The sequence below is a fragment of the Lotus japonicus genome, chromosome 4 (genome assembly GCF_012489685.1).
Source record: "Lotus japonicus ecotype B-129 chromosome 4, LjGifu_v1.2".
In the NCBI taxonomy this organism is placed as follows: Eukaryota; Viridiplantae; Streptophyta; class Magnoliopsida; order Fabales; family Fabaceae; genus Lotus; species Lotus japonicus.
In genome coordinates, this window is record NC_080044.1 from 10,654,167 (window position 1) to 10,675,745 (window position 21,579).

The 21,579-nt window shown below is 35.6% G+C and overlaps 2 protein-coding genes across 2 annotated transcripts; one reads left to right on the top strand and one right to left on the bottom strand.

Moving 5' to 3' along the window:
- The first annotated feature begins 731 nt into the window (after window positions 1-731).
- LOC130709991 (phytanoyl-CoA dioxygenase) lies at window positions 732-5,842 on the top strand. Its single transcript, XM_057559144.1, has 9 exons — window positions 732-889; window positions 978-1,102; window positions 1,198-1,258; window positions 1,348-1,416; window positions 2,174-2,292; window positions 3,183-3,330; window positions 3,435-3,579; window positions 3,695-3,781; window positions 5,611-5,842. Exons 1-9 carry the CDS (start codon window positions 844-846, stop codon window positions 5,651-5,653), a joined length of 843 nt encoding a protein of 280 aa, XP_057415127.1. The 5' UTR covers window positions 732-843; the 3' UTR covers window positions 5,654-5,842.
- A 3,066-nt stretch (window positions 5,843-8,908) lies between these two features.
- On the bottom strand, window positions 8,909-12,452 carry LOC130714707 (WUSCHEL-related homeobox 6-like). Its single transcript, XM_057564632.1, has 4 exons — window positions 11,803-12,452; window positions 10,679-10,975; window positions 9,902-9,978; window positions 8,909-9,503 (listed from the first exon to the last, which is right to left on the bottom strand). The coding sequence occupies exons 1-4, from the start codon at window positions 11,957-11,959 to the stop codon at window positions 9,105-9,107; spliced, it is 930 nt and encodes a 309-aa protein (XP_057420615.1). The 5' UTR covers window positions 11,960-12,452; the 3' UTR covers window positions 8,909-9,104.
- Window positions 12,453-21,579: the final 9,127 nt, after the last annotated feature.

Here is a 21,579-nt window from a genome sequence, read left to right on the forward strand (position 1 = left end):
CAATGCCAACAATGATTGGTCAATTTAAGAGTAAAAAATGATTTGTAAACACTTTAATAGTGGTAGACATCCAACACTCTTAGTATGTGCATCACGTTAAAAACTAATTTATGGCAATTTTTAACCCCACAAACTAAGAATGTTTAGGTGTCTAACATTATTTGAAGTGTTTATCGATCATTACTCTCTTTCGAGTAGGGCACAATGTTCTGGAATAAAATATTAAGGCAAAGCAAAGAAGCTAATCGAGTGAACATATGTTATACAACAAAGGCTCCCCCCTTATAGAGTTGGTGAACCCACAATCCTAGTAATAAATGAATTCAATGAGTTGACGAGGTTACATGACTTAGGGAGGAAATCAAGGAGAATAATAATAACTACTCTGACTATTCTTGGGGAGAAAAAGGGGATGAATCTGAAACTCCACTTCATGCTTAGTTGTCTTCTTTTTTGGCCTCCTTCCTTAGTTCCATGACGGTCGACACACCCATCTCCATTTTGTGAGAACCCTTACAAACTGCCTCACAAATTATACAGTATTTACAATTTGTAGTGATTTATGACCGCCACAAACCCAGTGTCATAACTTCACCAATCATTTTTGTTATTTTTAACCAATCAAAACATTTAGAAAATCTCAAGGTGGGTCCCATAACTCAATAAAATATAATTAATAGCCAATCAAATCGGTTCGTATCAATCTCTTTCACACCATCTAGCATTTTCTACCAAAGTTTGACTCTGAGATTGTAATCCTATATAATCATCACCTTAGCCAAGTTCAAGGATTAAAAATTTGACATTGGAATATTGGATCTCATTTGTGAGGCAAAACGAAAGATGGGTCTACTTAGTTCTGATCAACTCCAATTCTTCAACTCTCAAGGTGACACCCGTTTTGGCTTCAATTTTCTACCCTTTTGAACGTAATCAACTTTTTTTGTACTCACTCTATCGACCAATCAAAATTTCAGGTTATCTTGTGATTGAATCGTTTGCTGGTGAGGATGAGATTGAAGGCATGATGAAGAGGATGGAGCAATTAGTGGATAACTTTGATCCTTCTTCCACCGCCTCTATTTTCTCCACCAAGAACCAGGTTTATAATATGTTCTTTTCTATCTTATTTTCTTCGAAGTTTTCATTTTTTAAGGTTTGAGTTGTGTTGTTTATAATATCTGTACTGTTTTTCAGCAAAAGTTGACTGATGATTACTTTTTCGATAGCGTGGAGAGAGTTTCGTTTTTCTTCGAGGGTATTGAACAAAATTTCATCTTTTTTATGTTTTGTACTAGTAATCTGTTGGGTTCCTTTAAAGTTGAATTGTTTTTTGCCTTTTTGTAGAGAAAGCATTTGGAAATAATGGTGACTTAAAGCAGCCGAAGCAACTATCCATTAATAAAGTTGGCCATGGTAAGAAAGCCTTGAATATTCTGATACTTCTCCAGGAATTAGAAATTGGTGTAGTCTTTGTTCAAACTATATGTAGTTGAAATTGGGTGCGTTTTGGTTAACAACTTAATACAGCGCTAATCCTATAAACACTTATTCATAAGCTTATTTAAGGAACTTATTGAAATAAGCTGAAAATAGCTTATGAATAAGCACCGGCTCTTATTCATAAGCTAATATGAACAATTTTGAAAATAAACTCAAAATAGCTTATGAGTAGGGCATAATCTCTTTACATAAGCTCTCACAAGTACTTATATAAGCGTTTCTGCCATAAGTTAAGGTCAAGCTCTTCCAAACGAAGCCTTCATTAGTTTCGGCAAAGTGTGTGAACATGGGGGCACTGCTTTCTATGTTCAAACTATATGTCGTTGTATTAAATTGTTGGCTTTGTCCATCGTAGACCAAGAAAAATCTGGTTCGCAAGTTAAATAAGCTTCTCTGCAAATTAATTTTAGCATATCAGAAGCTTAATATAAATAACATGTACTGATTGTTAATAATTGACTAGTTTTTAATATGATCCATCATAGAATTACCTTAGTGTGTTCAGGAAATATGTGTGAACATAGGGGCACTACTTTTCTCTATTTGAACTTAGTTGTGCATACTGGTGAATGTAATAGATGTGGAAGGAGATTATTCCTTTTAAATGGATTCAGTATCCTCTGAATCTAACTTTTCTTTTTCGTGGCCTGGGGTTGTGTTGTTTGTGTAGCACTTCATGAGATTGAGCCGGCATTCAAGAAGTTTTCTTCTTCTCAGAAATTTTCAAGTTTGATGCACTCCTTGGGTTACAAGAGGCCAGCAGTCATGCAGTCTATGTACATATTCAAGGTATATTTTTTCTGTCTTCTTGATGTTCGACTTCTTGCTTTAAAATATCTTAAGTTTAGAATTTTATGGTATTATCTGATGGATACGTGTATTAATTGACCATAGTGTTCTATTTTGTTCCTATTCTTTACTGGTGGGGATTTGGGGGGAGGATAGGGGGTAATGGGATTGTGACATTTTGTTATTTAAATTTTTGTATTCTGATTGGGCAAATACACTTTGCCCCTTATTATTGTTATCTGTTTAGTTGCAACTTTAATTTGCAATCAAGGGGTGTATGCTTTAGTGCTGCTGGATCATAATTTGCTATCAATTGGTGTATGCTTGAGTGCTGCTGGAAAATTATGATGTTATAGATAGTACATGGAAATTTTTGGTATGGGGTCGTTAATGTGATACACAAAACTTTTGTTACTTTTATATGGTATTTATGTTGCTAGATTAGTGAAAGTTACTTTTGACTTACCTCATATGTTTGTTTTATTTTGCATACTTTTGAATTTGATACTAATTTATGGTCTTTTGGATACGTTATGGATATATTTTGTGTTAGTTATCTCAACAGTGCTGTAGTTTAGACTTGAAGATCCCTACCCATTTTTATGTGCAGTTAAGATATTAAAGCTGGTTGAATTTCTTTTTATCAATAGTGCTACGATGAGTATTTGTGCTTCAACCTGTTTTACCAGAGTTGATTTATCTTTTCATTTCTATGGTGATGGTGATAGTAATTGCTAGTCTTGTTTAATTTCACAAAGTATTTTATGTTTGGAAATTAAATTTTAAAAAATAATTGCGGAAATGGTTATCCACAATTTCAAAGTGGCCACATAGAGTTTCTAACCATTAGATTACCATTCATTACCTGATTGTGAAATTTTTATCTGCAGCAACCAGGCATTGGGGGTGAAGTAGTGCCACACCAGGATAGCTCCTTTCTTTATACTGAACCTCAAACATGTACAGGACTGTGGCTGGCTATTGAAGATGCCACCAAATTAAATGGTTGCCTTTGGGCAATTCCTGGATCTCACAAAAGTAGCTTTTTTCTCCTTTTGGTTATTTGTCACTTGGATTATTTATCATTTGCTATGGTTGATCAGATTTAATATTTTTTCCTTTTTATTATATGGTTTCTGTAGATGGGCTTGTAAGAAGATTCTTAAGAGATGAAAATGGTGTCAAATTTGATCGACCGTCACCATCTTATGATCAAAAAGATTTTGTTCCTATTGAAGTAAAATCAGGGTCTTTGGTTGTCATCCATGGTGATCTTATCCACCAAAGGTCTGTGAAAACAATTTTCTCCATATAATGTATATCATGAAGTATTAAATGAAAGTTTCCTTTTTAGTTGAATTCCTGTTATTTCATCCTTACTTGCCTTCTATGTTGATGACAGCTTTGAAAACCTTTCCCCGAAATCAAGACACGCGTACAGCTTGCACGTTGTTGATACTGATGGCTGCAAATGGGCACCCGAAAATTGGTGAGTTAAGAAGCTTTTTCATCTTTTAGGAGCTTAGTTATTGTTGAGAGGTTTTGATAGTTACCAGATACAGAGTAAGGAAAATGGAACTGTATTGCTATATATGAACTGTACTGCTAGAACTGAGATGAATCTTAGTTTAGCTTGAATGAAATACAAGAAATAAGGTAGAGTTCCCTAAGGCAAATTGAAGGCTGCCTCTCCCTCCCAATCTAAACAGTGTTTCTGCCGACCTTGGCTCTCTTCTCACCCTTCGGTTACACCCTCCCTCTGTCCTACACAATCTTTTCTGTCTCATTCACACATCCCACACTCAACACACATGCACTCCCCTACACCACTACCACATCAGCAAGGCAGTTAGCAAGGAAGTTAGTGCTAGTGGGTAGAAGGATAATTCCTCCTTTTACCCCTACTTGTATACACCTGAGTAAATCTTCTTGGCCTAGTGTCAAAAATTTCCTTGTCTTCAAGGAGGAATTCTGGAAATTACTACTTCATGGTTATCAGTGACTCCCATGTATTTTCCAAATCTAGAAGAGTCTTTCATTTCACTAAGGCCTCTGGCGCCCCTTCCTTATTGAGCCTCACTGCCAGCACCTGTTCTGGCTCGGGTTGCAGCTCCCACTCTTAATTCAAACAAGCGGGAAGTGGTTTAATCTGAGCAGTGGAGTTGATGGACTTCCTAAGCAAGGAAATGTGGAAAACTGGATGGACCTTGTAGCCTTCGGGTAACTTCAGCTTATAGGCTACTGCATTAATCTTTGCTGTGATCACATAAGGGCTATAGTACCTGGAGCTGAGCTTCTGATTCAGTCTCGTAGGTACTTTTTTTAGCTTGTAAGGTTGAATCTTGAGATATAACATGTCCCCCTCCTCAAACGGAAGATCCCTTTTCTTATTAGCATGTTGTTGCATTCTGTTCTGGGCCTTAGTTAATGGATCCTTGAGTTCTTCCAGCAATTGATTTCTTTCGGCCGTCGAGTCATTCTGCTAACCTCAACCACTGCAGTAACCCTGTCCACATCACCTCTCACTACTACAGGTGTCTAGCCATATAGAGCCTCAAAGGGTGTTGTCTTAATGGCTGAGTGATAGTGTAATACCTGAACTCAGCCCCAGCTAATTTGAACAATTCTGACCAAAAGGATTAAGGAAAACCTTGTCCCTGTCTGACACTATTGTTGAAGGGAATCCATGCAGCCTGATAACTTCCTTCACAAAGACTTCTGCAACTTCCTTAGCTGTGTAAGGGTGGACTTCTACAAATTCCCTATTAAAGTTAGGTACAACCAGGACAGGTAAACTGGTCATGGTCAGTTTGAGTTTGTCAAATGCCTCCTGAGCTACTGATCCCCATTGGAAGATATCTTTCTTTAGCTGATTAAGTGGCCAAGCTATTTTTCCACTGTTAAACCAAACAAACCTCTCATCCCCTTTATATCCTTTGGAATTAGCCAATCAAGCATGTCTTTTACCTTGCTGGGGTCTGCTGCTACTCCTTGCCCAGTGATGGCCTAGGTACTCAATTCTTTTCTGCCCAAATAGACACTTCTTGATAAATTTTCACACTTGCATAATCTCAGTTACTAAAATATCAAAGACAAATCTGTCCATTATTCCTCTTAACGCTTAGTTTCCGTCTTAGAAGTTAATTAAGGTTCTGAAACTTCTGATTGGTATGTGAATATATATATATATATATATATATATATATTTTTTTTTTCTTTCTGTTTTTACTTTTAATTGGTACAACGCCATCTTATTTTCATTTGTTTCTACCTCTGAATGCTAAAACACTTGCTTCTCTCTGTCAAATTTTCTTTCAGGATCAGACGGAAAGTGGAGCCAGAACCACTCTATGTCAGCTGATCATCAATAAGCCCTTTTATTTATTTAGTTAAATCACAAAAACTGTTGTACTCTTAACATTTATTTAAATGTTTGAGCGCTGTAATAATCTCAATCTCAACCTGGTTCAGCAATTTGCCTATGTCCACGGCCGAAGAGCAATGAGAATAATTTTACTTTGATAAAATAGAATTACAAGTTCACTTAGTATATCACCCAATTCCTGAAACTCAATTACACCCAATAAAACTAACACTCAGGTATTTCTCAAATACTCAAATCTTTCTTTCACTATTTGAACATTCTCTTTCACTTTTTAACAAGAGAATGAAGAGATAGATTAGTCAAAATAGATACTTTCAACGGATTAAAAAGTGATAAACTAAGTGAAAGGAATACTTTGCATGTCATGATCACAGCATCAACTAGTAAGATAACACCTTGCATGTATGATCAAAGCTCTAAATGGCTATATATAACAACATGCAAGTATAATTAGACCCATATAATGGTAAAAGGAAAAGCTTTTTACCCAAGGATAAACAAGGTGATATGATGGAGCTTGTGGCTTAGTCCCTTCCTTCACGGTGATGGCCTTCACGGTGGCTGCCCTTCTTCCATGCCGGTGGTAGTGTCTATGAATCTGCCGTGAAACGGAAAGCAAGAGAAGAATTGGAGACTATGGCATTGGTTGGGTATGTAGTTCGCATGTTGAGGGAGAGAGGATGTAGTGTTCCTTGACATGTGGTGAAAGTGGCGAATATGTGAAGTGATGAGGCTTTGTCCGTGTATATGTGTACTAAGACAAGAAGAGGTAGGACACATGGGAGTGAGGAATCATGCTATTATTGAGCACTTGGCCCTTGGTTCTGCTGCCACGACAAGGGTGAGAGAAGAGAAAGCAAGAAGCTGATGTCGTGAATTTGGGAAGGAAGGAGGGGAAAGTGAGTGTGAGTTAATTTAGATAGTGTTGGATTTAGATATAGAGCTATGACAATAATATTATAATACGATTTCAAATATTTAAAGGAACTTTATAAAATGGGAAACGTGATTAATATTTTTTTTAAGCAAGTTCAAGTGATCAAGTGACAGAGAAATGAGTGAGAACTAAGCTCACCGATACATTTGAGATGCTTTAGAACATATATGACATCGTCCTTTTTTGTCTCTAAGCTATAACACATTATAGGAAAAACCATAATAATATATTAAAATTTTGGCATGAGTGGTAAATTTTAAGTAGCTCAATAACCATTGAATTGAACTCCTCGAATAGAAGAGAGTTCTATGCTTTATCAAACATAAATAAGACTATTTTATAAAGTATAGTAATTAGAAGATTCTCAATTATCACCTTGACATGCACGTGACGTGTGTGTCTCACAAGTAGGTGAAAGTGTGAGATGTTATATCTAACAATATATGCAACCTCATATTTGAAGGTCAAAGAAATAAAAATGCATATATATAATGTAACATGCCTAATGTCATTCGAGGGTTTCGGGTATAAGAGAGAGAAGAGTGGAGGAGGCTTGTAATGGAGGTGGGGCCTAGAAACCAATAAAATTTAGCGTCAGCCACGTAATATTGCATTAGACACATCACTGTGTCAAATTAAAGTCGGTCAACTAGGCCTCGGGCTCTATGTAGAGGATCGTACATTGACAAACTTGCGTCGGCCATGAGCGATGCAAAAGTACATTAGCAACTAAGCGTCGCCTAGAATTTGACGTTGCGTTATCGAAAACCGACTCTCATTCGGCTCGTGGTGGGTTTAGTGTGTCTACTTAAACTGATGCTAAATATCATTTAACCAATTAACGTGAGTTAGCATTGTCTTATGTAACTCAAAGTTTTGGAGTTTTCTTAGTAGAAAAAGGCCAGGCACTTAATGTCGGTTGTGCAACACATTGTAGCCAAAATTAACGTCGGTGTCATGGCCGAAGCTAAATTTGAACGCTATCAGCACATTCTTATAGTTTTTTAATCTCTCAAGTACTTACTATGTAAACCCATTTCATTAAAACATTAATTTTATTGTTAAATACTATATATGAAATACAAATTATTTAATGAAAATGTTCATACCATTTATTTTTATCAGACATCCTAAAATTATAAGTGGCAATTTTTGACCGCCAAAGTGTTGCCTGAAATTGTGCATGCGGAAATATTATCTGAAACCAAAAAGTGAATGTTTAAGTATAATCATCAATTATTTAATTACCATCGAATTTAAATGTGCTTTATTTATGGTTCAGTTAATAAATCTTGAAACAAGACTTTCAGAGGTCTGGTTTTAAAAGCATTTGCCATGTATATATAAGGGCAAAAGTGTTTTTTTCTAACTCCATTTTTTATCCTAAAACCGACAACATATAATGATAACCAGATAGACAACTCCTCAACTAATTGTTACAAAAAGAAGTATTGTAGTACTGGTATGTTGGGGTTGAATGATGAGCTTTCAACATCATCATAATTGACGAGTTAAAAGACAGATCCATTACAAATCCTAGATAAAAACGTATCACAGTCAGGAGCAATGGGTTGTTGTTGGGAGTGATGTGATATGGCCATGGAGGTGGAAGAGATTGAGACTGACAAGAGAGTCTAAGGAAGATTGCATGCTGCAATGTATGTGTTACGCACAGCCTCGCCATTTCAACACTTTGCAGTTTGCACACTCTCTCTCACCATTTCTTTTACAACAGTGGTGTTCATGTCCTTTTCCTATCTAACAATGTTTGCAGCAGACATGCAGTGATGACAACACCTGCAACTTCTAGTTTTGCATATTCGTAGACAAACCTTTCTTTCTTTCACTCTTCAATTATGACTGCCTCATTTGCACGTAAATGAAAAATGATTTTTCTTTTTCGTTTGGGGTGATGCATGTACGACTCTATTTCGTGGTCAGGGCAGGAGTGATGATCTATCACTTCACAGTTCACTCTTGGTGGGTCAATGTCAACCACGGGAGTCTTTCTTTTTGCATTTTTGGATTATTGCATGCACTCACGTACATTCTGTTATTGTTGCTTTAAAATTTACTGTGGTGTCTAGCATCAAATACCGGTCATTCTACATTAATACTACTTTTAAAATCTTCAAGACTCAATTGCAGTATAATATTACACAAAGTATTTTTTTTTGTATACACTAGAAGCCCCGGGCATGGGTGACTTAGTTTAGATGTGGCAAAGAACATGTTTTCCCTAAACAGGGTGCTCTAAAATCGAAAAGACGTGAAGTTAGTCAACAAGACAAAAATGTTTGGTTCAATCAAATTCCCAGGTTTGGTCATTTCTACATGAAGTAGCAAGAGAGAATAAGGAACCAAAGATTTGCGAGTCCCAACAAAAATAGACATGTCATGCATATTATAAATTAGTCATTGTAGCAAAAAAAAAAAAGGTTTAGCAACTGCATACATATTCTAAAATCACATGGTATATACCAGCTTTTTTCAGTTTCTTAGAGGAAGAAACTCATAAAACTGGTTGGAATTGACTTCAGAGTCCATGGAAGCATTGGCACAGAACATAGATTTCTTCTCATCGAAACAGTTGCCATCTTGGTCATCCCTCTTAACTGGAAAAAGGTCTAGTGTCCTAGGATCTTCATTTTCTTCATTATAATAGCTGAAATAACTTTCTCTATTGAGCACAGATGTTAAATTATAGGTCTCATGGGTCAAAAGTTGTGTGTGGCGTGGTCTGCATTGTGCTGATTCTGAAGTTGTAGCTTCCATTGAAATGGGAAGGAAAAAAGGCATTTCCATATTTTGGCACTTAGCTTGTATTTCTGCTAATTGAGCCAACTCAATAGATCCCTTTTCTGCTATAATTTCCAGTGCAGCTGATTCCTGCAAATAACAGATGGTAAATTTGAAAGTAAAAAAAATTAACAAAAAAATGGGAAGAATGACAGAATGAAAGAGAGAGAAGAGGGTTGAGGGGTGAGTTGTTGAGAGAAATTCACATTCAAATCACAGGTCCATCAAAGTCTGAACACACTAGCATAAAACAGCCCCAACAGAAAGTAAAAAAAAGCAGCTTTTGAAGCCTCTTCTTTTTTCCAACATACAAAAGCTCTTGTTGTTTTCTTCCTTATTTTTCAATATTGAGTATTTTCCTTTTTGGCTTTATCTTTTTATTTGACCTACTGAACTAATAATTTCACCCTATTATTGCTATCTGGTATAACAAAGCTGAATAAAATGTTGTAGTTGTACCCTGAACAAAGCCAAGAGTAATTACAGACCTCTGCATGTCCACTGCAGTTTGAAGTGGATGCCCACTTCTTTGCCTCTTTTACACCAGAACCTGTCTCTTTTAACCCTGTAGCCAAAATCCAAACAAAACAAATTCAATGTCAAATCTTGCACACTAAAAAATCACATACACAAACAAAACCATTCTCTAACTCTATCTTTGTTGTTACTTGTATTCATTTGGATCAACTTTTTTTCACTTTAATTTTTAATTTTGGTCAAATTGATTTTGGTAAAATTAATTAAAGTAAAAGTGAGATAAAAACAAGTGATTTATATTTTGATACATTTATGAAAAAGTTATTTTTGTTGGATAATGTTATGAAATTCAGTTTTAAAATATCATAAATACTAATTCAACAAATAAGCTATTCTCACTAGCTTCTACCAGAATTGATGTTGGAACTGAAATCAATTCTTCAAAGTGACTCTCAAACAACTATATTTTCATTGGGAATTGATTATATTCGGCCAGAAATGATTCGAAACCTAACACACGCTAAGTGCATGTGTAGATACACCTAGAAAACAGGTTAGGCCAAAATCATGGAAGACAGTCTTAATGAAAAGTTGCTTCTGTGAGTTCTGTCCAACATGATTTTGGTTTGAGGGTCATTTGTCACTGTGTATCCAACATGATGTGTAATGTTGGAATAATTTGACCATAAAAAGTACCTTGAATTGCCCCACATTCCCAAACGTTATAATAGCAGTATAAGCCTCTTACTTTTTCTCTGAATTTCCCATAACGTACTTGTTTTTCTTACCTTGTGTACCAGAAGCAGCAACATTTCCCTCCATCTCACGGCGGCGACGCTTCTGGCGCTCCCTCGCCTTGTGATTCTGGAACCAGTAGAACACATTTTTCCCTTCGATCCTGCCAAACCGGCGCAACTGCGAAGCGATTTGCTGGATTTGTTCAGCTGATGGTGTCTTCATGCCTTGCCTGTACAATTCCTCAAGGACTAATATCTGTAATGGTGTTGGACTCCACCTAGAGCTGTGCTGTTGCTGCAAATGGGACCCTCCATTGCTTGATGACCCTTCCTCTGCTACAACATGAGCTGTAAAAACAAGACATCACATAGCTAAGTGTTACTTCGTACTTCTGAGTTTGATGCAGTTAGGAGCAATTCGGATATTGAGTATGACTACAATCAATGGGTTCTCCAACTTATCTTCTGTGGTTAAAAAACTAATCCTAGGTGGATCAATTGTATAATTTATAAAAACTCAAGTACATACAATTTATAAAAACTTCTTATAAGGAGTAGAGAAATCTTCACAGCTAAGCTAAGCTTTTGGGTGAAGTTAAACATTACCTGAATTCTAATATGACATCAAAGCCTATTGTGAATTCGTTTAATAAGACACTCATGAAAGAATCATTCGCAGATGTTAAAATCTCTAAACTTCATGCTACACATGTCCTGCTCTAGGCGTGACGAATGTGTTTAGAAGTGTCATATAGAAAAGAGATATAGCTAAATAAATTCTTATAAAAAGTAGAGCAATCCTCATATATAAGCTAGCTTTTGAAGCAAAGTTAAACATAATCCGAATTATAAGAAATTTCAACCCATTTACCTTGAAACACTATTAATCCAGTCCAGTAAGAAATGAGATTGTTTATACTAGGCTAAGTTAGATAACACTTAAATTAAGAGTTCAATAAACTTAAAATAGTACTAAAAATCATAATAATAGGGTTTAATATTATCTTAAGCTTTTGATTGGAGGTGATTTAAAAACAGTCTGCTCCCATGAATTACTATAAAGTTTTTAAATAGACCTCTAGAATGAAGCAAATGGCTAGATGAACGTTATCGACAACAAAAAAAACAGATGCCTATTTTATATAATATGAGATGTTTAAGAAAACTTGGCTTACCAACATGGTGATTGAAGGTGAGGAGATTGCTGCAATGGTTGCAAATACAACATGGTTGTTGGGCTATTGAGGAGATTGTAGTCATATTAAGAGGAGCATGGGAATCATGGGTGGAATTTGGAGTGGCAGGAAAAAAGCTAGTGAAGGAATCAGACATGTTGAGGTTACTTAGAATCAAGGCACCTCCACAATCTACAAATTTGTGTACATGATATTTCACATTGGCAAGTAAGGTCTCTGTTTTATTCAGTTTGAATTTGGGGTTCTTGAGTGAGGAAGATAGAATGGCGAAGAAGTTGAGCAAAGAACACTTTATTTATAGGAAGAAAGAAAGATTGTTGTAGTAAAAGCTATAGGTGTTGTGTAGCAACAAGCAAAGGAAAGAAAAGAGTTGACCAATCTACAATACACGACACTGATAATACAGAACCCAAGTATGTACTCTAAATCATGAGAAGAGGAGAGAGGAAAAAGAGAGAAATAGAAACTGGAAAAGTGTAGAATTCTGAAAGATGTGGAGAGTTAAGTGTTTGTGTAAAAGGACACAACATGATGAACATGATGTTGTGTTAATAAAGTTGCATCTTCCCCATGTCAATACAACACGCTCACATGGTTAATTTCTCTCTTTCTCTTTCTCTCAGTGCTTGGTGCTTTTCACTCTTGCATTCAAATGAACTCTTGTCAAGAGATTTAAGACACAAGTTACTAGTACACAAAGGAAACTTGCTTAGCATTTAGGTACTTTCTTTGCTTTGTCTTGTACCTGACATTTGACACTGTATATGTACACTACAATTTTGGACAATCACTTAACTTTACCTGCAAATGGAAAAAGAGAATTATCTAAAAATTGCTAAGCAATCAACAACTCCAACCATTTTGTGATCTAAGATGTGGTGATTGTACAAAGATTCCCCCTTAAATAGGTGAAAAACAACATCTAAACTAATCTAAGTGGCCCAACACGCATTGCCATTGATAATATCTTTGCTCATTTTCGTCAATTCATTCAAAATATTCCCCTTCCCTAATCTTCAATAATTTCAGCTATAACAACTCTAATTGAAAGCATATTTGGAGAAAGTATACTATATCTGAAGAGCAGAGTTATCATTGGTAGCCACAGCCAATCGAAGCAAAAGATTCAAGAATGCTTATTTTTGAAGTCCTTGACATCATTCTTGATCTGGTTTTCTGCTTGCCTTTTACTGAATCTACGAATCTGTCTTATGAAAATGTTCTGTTGACACTAATTTCACATTCACTTTTAGAAAAAGATAGGAAAAAAAGAGAGATGAGAGTGACAAATGGTGAGTGATGTAATAGCAACATGTGAGATAAGAAAGGGGTGGAAATTGGATATAAAAAAACTAACTATATTAATAAAAGTAGTAGAGTGTAGAGGACATAAAGAGTTTAACTTAATTATAATATATTTAAATTAACTTCTTTTTCTCTATCATCGTGTTTGATTGAAGGCGAACGTAGGGGTGAATTCTTTTTAAACTTATCATGTTTGATTTCATTTTAAAGATGAGAGAGGAGGGGAATGGATGGAAACTCAATTTTGTCTCCCCTTCAAATGTTGCGGGTAAGGAAAATATTTTACTAGACAATTTTTTTTATTGAGTTTTAAAATTTTTTAAAAGCAAAATTAACCAAAGTAAATTTGTTTTGAAATTTCTCATCTCCATCCTCAGGTTTGGGGGAAATTACCCAAGATGAGACTCCAAATGGGATAATCTCCACATGAATCTCCATATGCAAGTGAAAATTGTTATCCCCACTTATCATTTAGCTCTATTTGTGTGTCCGTGTAGAATAAATACATTCTTCGTAGTTTGTACCCTAAGAAAGTAAGTCAATTTTTATTATTATGTTTTTTTTTTGTTATTATAAGATTCAAATTGGAGGTGTACCTCATGAAATTCATAAAATTCATAAAATTTGACTCAATACAATCCGAACAATTTTAATTGGTTCAGATTCTATTTATTTTAAAAATGTATCCAACCCAACCCGTTTGCACCCTTAGGTACTCTATTTCTAAACGATTGTTGTTTTACTTTTTCGCACATTTTTCAAAATAGTTGTTATTTTTAAAAGGGATTTGCATTATTATGTATCTCTTAGAGTTATTCAATGATGAGTTAACTTCAATTTCACTTATAGAAGAGAGAAAAATGATAAATGTGATGTGATACGTAAAGAAGTGAAAGTTAACAAAAAAAAAAAGTGAGTTAAAATAAGATAGAAGAGAAATTGAATGTGAATTATGAATCCAATAAAATGAGATTGTTAGTGCACCATCGAGTTCTAATAGATTTTTTGGTCAACAGTTCTAATAGATTGAGTGACCTAAGTGATGAGCATCCAGCTAAGTTTTTGGTCAATTAGAAGGAGTGAGCAACTGAGCATGTTTGACTGAAATCGGATTCACTTATTTTTGGTCGAAAGGGTTCACTCTCTTTGTATTTGGGCCTTCTTTGAATCTATGGGCTGTTTTAAATGAAACCGTGTGAAAAAAAAAAAACCAAAAGACTGATCGGTAGAAGTAAAAAATTGGTGGTTTTTTTTTTTTTTGATAAGCAATTAAAATTATATTGAAGTGAAGTACAAGGGGTACTTCAACCCAATACAAAGAAGAAAAGAAGCAAGAAACTAAAGACGACATGTACAAAGACAAGGATCCTAGAAATGGCAAGGCTACCCACCCACTACCTCCTTCAAAAAGGACTTTATAAAAGGGTCTCATAAAAATTGGTGTTTTTTATTTTATAGGCAAATGTTAGTTGTTAGTAAATTAGTACAAATTATCCTCCTCACTAATGGGTGGATGGTTCAAGTGGTACATGCTTGATTCCCATTAAATAAGGTCTCGGGTTCGAGTCTTGTGGATGGAAACAACCCCCACTGGGAGAGTTAGCCTCACCATGATGTGAATGTTCTCAGCTCGAACATAATTGTCTCTGAAGGAGGAAACCTGTCTCAAATAAAAAATTATCCCTCCTCAAAGTTTGAACTATGGTCCTATGGCTACCTTTGTGAAGTCATGGGACAAAGTCACTGAGTGACTCATTCTCTTGTTGCTCCAGGTTTCCGATGAAATTCTCATTTTAAGATGATCATTCCCGCGAGGAAAACTTCAACTTTTCTCGTGCAATTTTTTTTTGAAGGAATAACTGAAAGAAATCATCCCAATCTTTGATTACAGACGTTGGAAGTGATTTAAACCAACGTAAGACATTTCGCTTTTCAAAGTTGACAAAAAATGCACTCCTTTGATCATGTGGTGGCTATATGCTAAGTGCTCTTGTTACGGTGGTAATGTTGGTGATCGAGCACGACGAGGAACGGCGGGGGAGCGTATTCGTAAAAGACACTTTGACGCTCAAGTAAACTTCTAGATCAAAGAGATAATCTCAAAGTCTTAGAAGAATAATGAATTACAAAAATGATTAATGCTTAAGCAATGGACAACCAAATATGTATTTGTGGACATAATGATCATTATTTTCGTGACTTTCAAGATGATGATCATCTTTAGAGCATCTCCAATGGTAGTATCTAATGTTAAATACATACTCATATGAGTATCTATTACTATTGGAGTACATATTCAATTTCAACATGACAAAGATGAGTATGTGAGAATAGATACTCTACACTAGACTTGAAAAATGAGCTTGTATTTATTACAAGCACTTACAATTAATATAATTAGATAAAATGAAGATAAATAATAAAATATACAAATGTGATTTTAATGGTGAGATCTACTATAGAAACTTTTAAGAGTTGTTGGGTTGGAGTAAAAAGTTAGTAAAGTGGTGTAGATGATGTGACATTATGGAAAATTGTAAAAAATGAAGTGTAGATATTTTAGTGAGTATGATGAATGTAGATGCTCTTAGATAACCTTTTAATGTTTCATTAAATGTGTGCCAACGGTATCCACTCGACCATGCTTTTCTTCCATACGAGAATAAAGATAATGTCCACATCATTTATTTTCTTCTCTTTATCTTATTTTTATTATACCAAACAACCTTCGTATTAAACTCTCTTTTCCACCTCTTTCTCTCTTCGTTTCTTCCTTCTTCTCTCTTTCTCTTTAAAGCTTGTCTAATGTTTCATTGAATAATTTTTTCTTATAATATTGTTGTGGCTCCCCAACAAAATAATCATTGGATACTCTCCCACGAAGAACGACCAAAGTAAACGACCTGGTATCTTTTACAAATCAAAATGATGATTCATTCAATAAATTTTTACATTTCATTTTGGTACCTATAAAATATTATGCCCCTACCGCCAAATAATCTCTAGATGGGGAAAAATAGTACACGACCGTGGAGTTTGTTTCCCAATGCGCTCCAAATTTGAATATATTCCGGAGACATCGGGTATTAATACTGGACAGTCCCACACCCTTACCAAGCAAACACAGACAGGGAAGGAAAAATCTAAAACAAAAAACATAAAGCAAGTTATGTAGAATAAACAAAAGAATTCCTTAAGGCATGCTAGGGAATTAGCTTATTCTGACTTTTGTATAATCATCATGAATATGTTGTTGTTCATTGCCTTTACAATTGTATTCATGCATGGAAGCACTGAAAAAAAAAACCAATCTGAATAACGTTGGCCAAAAGCCGATCGCTAAAGGGCCAAAAACCGAAGCAACAACTAATTTAGCATCAGCTTCGGTGTGGATTAAGCGTCGAAATTAACTTGTAGAGTTGGCTCCAAGACCAATTCTAACTTTCAGAGTCGGCTTAGTCGATGGAAAGCGTGCACAAAGGTGACCAACACTACTATGCATTGATCGTAAGCTTAAAAAAATGGTTCATAAGCTTCAAACTGCAAAATATTATGAACGTGTTGAATCCAGTGGTAGATTTTCAGGAAAAATCTTTGATGGGTCTACGAAATATTTGTAATGCGACAAATTAATTATATAATATTATGTTATCTTATAAAAAATTTAAGAGCATTTTTTCTTCTTTTTCTTCTCTTTTTTACGTTTAAATGTGAAAATGTGAATATCATGTTTATTGTTGATTGTATAGATAGAATAAAAGATCGTATGTAACTAATTTAGCGTGGGGCACAACCGAAATAAACATTTTGATTTTCCACAACATCTATAGCGTCAGCCTATATGATTGACGCTAATATTTAAGAATTTGTGTCGGCCATCGTCCCATGTGAGTCGTTTCAGCTTAAAGTTGGCTAAAGCGACACTAAATTGTAGTGTCGACCACTGGGCCAACGCTATAAATTAGCTTCAGGCCATTGAACGTCAGCTCCAACGTCTATGCCAAGTTAACGGTAAATCAAAGTCAGCGTCCTTTTTTGCTAACTAAGTCGATGCTAAATAAAAAGTTTCTTGTAGTGGGAATTTCGAGTTGGTCGGGCGGGAGAACTAAAATAAGGTCTCAACTCCTCCAATCAGCTTGTCAAATAAGGGTAAAGCTAATAGTTAATGATTCAAAGACTACACAAATAAAACTACTATCTCATAAGCTACTTTCAAGGATTAAATAAATGTTAAACACCTTTGTTGACGTCATTCATATATATCAAACTTTATGAATAAAAGTTAAATCATTCCATTACTTAGAATTGTTCATTTACTTACAGATTGCTCTTTTAAACTTTTAGATATTCACTCTAATATTGATCAGCTAACTTGAGCATCAAAGTGTCACTTGCAGGTTTACCCGACGTTAGACGTTAGACGTTGTAGATACTCACTCTCCACCAATTTCGTCACCAAGCATCACCACTGCTCCAGCAAAGGTACGCACATTCCTTTAATTTTTAAAGCAAAATTCACAAAATTTGTTAGAAAATCCACATGAAATGACTTATGTTGGGGTTTGTTGACTGCTGCCAATTGACTGCTGATAGTTTTGTTGTAAAAGTATCGAGTGGATGCACTGTTAAGTGGTCTACTAAACATGAATGTATTTAAAATTGGTACTATAGATTTTAAAGAGAACATAAGGACTTGACATAACCCGTGTGTAGCGGTAGGTGCAAAGTCCAACGAGGACTCATTAGTGAAATATAAGAATTATAAGAACCTTCCAGGAATCAAGGGTCGAGATCATGTGACTAGACCCACAAGACAAGGAAATAACCCAAACTTTTAGGTTTTTCTCTTTTTCATTTTTTATTTATTTGTCTCACTTCTCTTTCTATCTAATCCTTTTTCTGCTTTCTGAATTTGTCCAAAAATTTCAAATCACACTCTCTCCTGCTTCTAGTTTCCACACTCAGCTGCCTTTGTGTGAGTGTGTGCTAGGGTCAAACAAAGAGACATCATTTTTGTGCACTTTGATGGTGGTCTTGTGGGTGCTGCTGCAGCTGCTGCTACACTGAGTGACAACAACACCACCTACAACAAAAACAGCAACAACTAACTGCCATGATAGGTTTCAGTTTCAGCAGAGAAAAAGAAAGGACATCATCAAGATCATCAGAGACAATTACAAGGCTTTCTTTAGCTAGAGCTGCAATTTTCTCCTTGTGGGTCATGTTAGTTTTTGCTCTTATATCCTTGCTTTTCTCCATCAACAACCATGATCAAATTCAAACCACTCATTCAACTCCACGGCGAGTACTCAACAAAAAACATAGTTTCAGCACAACATTATTTCATCCACCTTCTTCTTCAAGTGCTCAGAATATTGCAGAAAACACAGCCCTTTATGGAGATGACAAGAGAATTATTCACACCGGTCCAAATCCTCTGCACAACTAGATACTACTACTCAATTCCGTTCCATAATTCCTTCCATGGTAGGAATGAATGAAGATTTAAATTTTGTATGCTAGTGTTTTAATTTAATGCATGGTCATGGTAGTTAGTTAGATTCCAGTGCATATCCCTATGTTATAATGGATCTGGGAACGAAGAATGAGAGCATAGCTTTAGCCTTTTCAGTACTGAGTGTGTTTAATGAGGACCATGTGCATTGTGCAGTCTGTAACAAAACGGAGAGGCTAGTGTTAATGCTCTCGTTTCTTTTGCAGTAATGAAATTTTCTGCTTTCTTTTTTGTATCCTTGTGCTCAAAATAGAAAAACTCAGTGTGTGAATTTATTAATTTATTCATCTACTCTTTTTCTTCTTCTTTGATCTGCTACAATTTGTGCTGGTGGGTTATTTCATAGCTAAATTAAACTACTATATGTGTGATTCTGAATGAGTGAACCTCTGATTGATGTGGTGCACAAGCAAAGCTAGGAAATAAGTACAACGTACACTAAATTTTACAGTCTCAGCTTTCTGCTGCTAGCTGAACACTGCAAATGCCATTGATTCAGTGACTGAGTACTCCAATTTGTGCTAAATTTCTTACATTCAAAGCAATGAGGCAAGGATTTGAAAAAATAATTTGAAGATCACAATTTCCATCTTCCTTGTTAATTATTTTATTTCTCTTGATTTTTTTATTAAAATTAAATAAGCTATATTTGTTTTGATAGATAGATACATAGGCATAATTGATTAGGAAATTGGACAGATCGATCATCACTGACATTGCATTTACTACGCTATATAGCTCAATGTCTAATGCCAAGTCTTGTGCACCCAAAAGGAAAAACAATATATACGCCTAACATCATAATTATTAAGCACCTTGCACATGATAACAATCCTTATTGGTCTCATAACTACTATATTACTAGTTTGAAATTCTTTCAATTAATAACCATCTTAACAATTGTTGTAAAAATAAGACGGGACCTGCAGAACCTGCAAAACTAGTGAAACGGAATCAAATCGGATGGTATGTTTTTTTTTTTTTACATCGGAAAGATAAATTTCATCATTTAGAAATTGATCCGTGGACCTTTCACACTCTAATTTAAATGTCCTCCAACTCTAAACACTTATTATTCGAGGACACCGGATGGTACGCATTAATCTAGTTTGAAAGGATCGGATTTTAATATTTTTAAATAAAAATGCTAAAATCAAAAGAGCGCTAGTTTCGGCGGTCTTTATAAGACCGCAAGAAATCACATGCCACGAGAATCAATTTCTTTGGTGAAACAAATTAACCTTAACTATATAGATGATGTTGATGTTGCTGTTGTTCCTTTTTCGGTTTCCTTTGCCACCTCGGAGCATGACGCTGTTGATGATGTTGCTTCTGACCCTGTTTTTGTTGCCCCGGGGTTTTCCAGTGATCTTGCGGCAGTGGAGAGACTCTCGACCTTTCCTTTAGGAGATGCTTTGTGTATTTCTCCTTCCCGGGGTGCTGCCAACAGAGCTGTCGGATCCTTATGAGTTATGGCATTTTGATTAGGGTATTTTTACGGGTAAGTATTTGGGCATGAGTTATGATTGCACAAACGATGTTTCCCAATACCAGATTGCTGCTCAGATCAATGCACGCAGGTCGTCATAGGATAAGAGCTTTAAGTGTTTGGGGACCTTTGGGGGTTTTCTAGTTATCCTTGGTGCTTTGGGCGTTCTCCTTTTGCTTTGGGAGTTTTTAATCATCTTTTGTTCTCTGCTAGTATGGATGTTCCTCTTCATAGGTTGGGTTATTGCCGACTCTCTGCTGGCAGGGCCGGCCCAAGGGTCAAGCGACCCAAGCGGGCTTTAGGCCTCCAAAAATAAATAAATTTTACTAAGTAAAAAAAGGCCTCATATTTTTGGAAACAAGGTCTCAAATAAAAAGAAAATGCCTCAAATTTTTATAAATAAGACATGTTAAATAAAAAATTATTAGATAAAAATGTATTTCATTAAAGTTCGCTTTAGGCCTCATTTAGTGTTGGGCCGGCCCTGTCTGCTGGTTTTTGTGCCTTGTAGAGGGGGGTTGTATATCCTTGACATTATGCTCATCAATATCATTATAGAAGAGTCCTGACCATTTGATCAGCATAACGTGCACCATAATTTACTAATGATCCATTCCATGGCCTGTGAAGGATTAAGATAAAACATGTTCTGGCGAGGCATTAACTATTTGTTGGGGGAATAGAACTTCTTTGATTGATTATTCCTAGAAGTTCCCATCTGATTTTGACTTAAATGCACCAATTTTTTTCTCAAACAGGATGCCTGTCTCGATGCTCCAACACGTTTTCTCAAGGCTTAGGACACTGCAACTCATAACCAAGTGAATATTTATTGGCATAAAATTTTGTATGAACCTTATCTATGGTCCTACTCATAAATGCATGAGGCACTCTTTCTGAAGAAAAATACATTTCTGGCCCTCTCATTCAGTTGATCAATGAACTTACAAACATCCTCGTGCATTGGGGAAATCACTCTCTTCCATATTGCTTTCATTTTTCAAAATTTCTCCATAGAACCATGCACCCAAAGAATGCATGTCAAGAGATCAAGATATTACAAGTTTCTGATCATTTTTCAATGTTCTTTTCAAGGATAAGATGCTTTACCTTCCCTTTCTCGCTCCTCTTCATTTGGGAAAATGGAGTTTCCCCATGAAATGAATGTTTGGTTGGACATTGAAACTACTATAAACACCTACATAAATGTGAGTTAAAGATGTACTCATACCCATGCAACAACCTCATCTCTCTCTGTCTTACTTACAAAATATATAAATAAATAAATTTAGTTTATTGTTCCACACCCTCTAGTTTAAGTGGTACATATCTAATTCTCCTTAAGAAATGTCTTAGATTTGAGTCTCTTGAATAGGAAAAGCAATCATTTGAAGAGATAGTTCTACCATGACGAGAATTTTCCCCACTCGAATATAATTATCTCATA

What these genes read in the sequence shown, in the direction of transcription:
- LOC130709991 (XM_057559144.1), top strand. Translation starts at nt 844, where the DNA reads ATGGGTCTACTTAGTTCTGATCAACTCCAATTCTTCAACTCTCAAG. An exon ending in AATTCCTGGATCTCACAAAA is followed by an intron (nt 3,331 to 3,434) that starts GTAGCTTTTTTC and finishes TGGTTTCTGTAG; the next exon opens with ATGGGCTTGTAAGAAGATTC. An exon ending in AAATGGGCACCCGAAAATTG is followed by an intron (nt 3,782 to 5,610) that starts GTGAGTTAAGAA and finishes ATTTTCTTTCAG; the next exon opens with GATCAGACGGAAAGTGGAGC.
- LOC130714707 (XM_057564632.1), bottom strand. Translation starts at nt 11,959, where the DNA reads ATGTCTGATTCCTTCACTAGCTTTTTTCCTGCCACTCCAAATTCCACC. An exon ending in CACCTTCAATCACCATGTTG is followed by an intron (nt 10,976 to 11,802) that starts GTAAGCCAAGTT and finishes TTGTTTTTACAG; the next exon opens with CTCATGTTGTAGCAGAGGAA. An exon ending in TGCTGCTTCTGGTACACAAG is followed by an intron (nt 9,979 to 10,678) that starts GTAAGAAAAACA and finishes TTTTGGCTACAG; the next exon opens with GGTTAAAAGAGACAGGTTCT.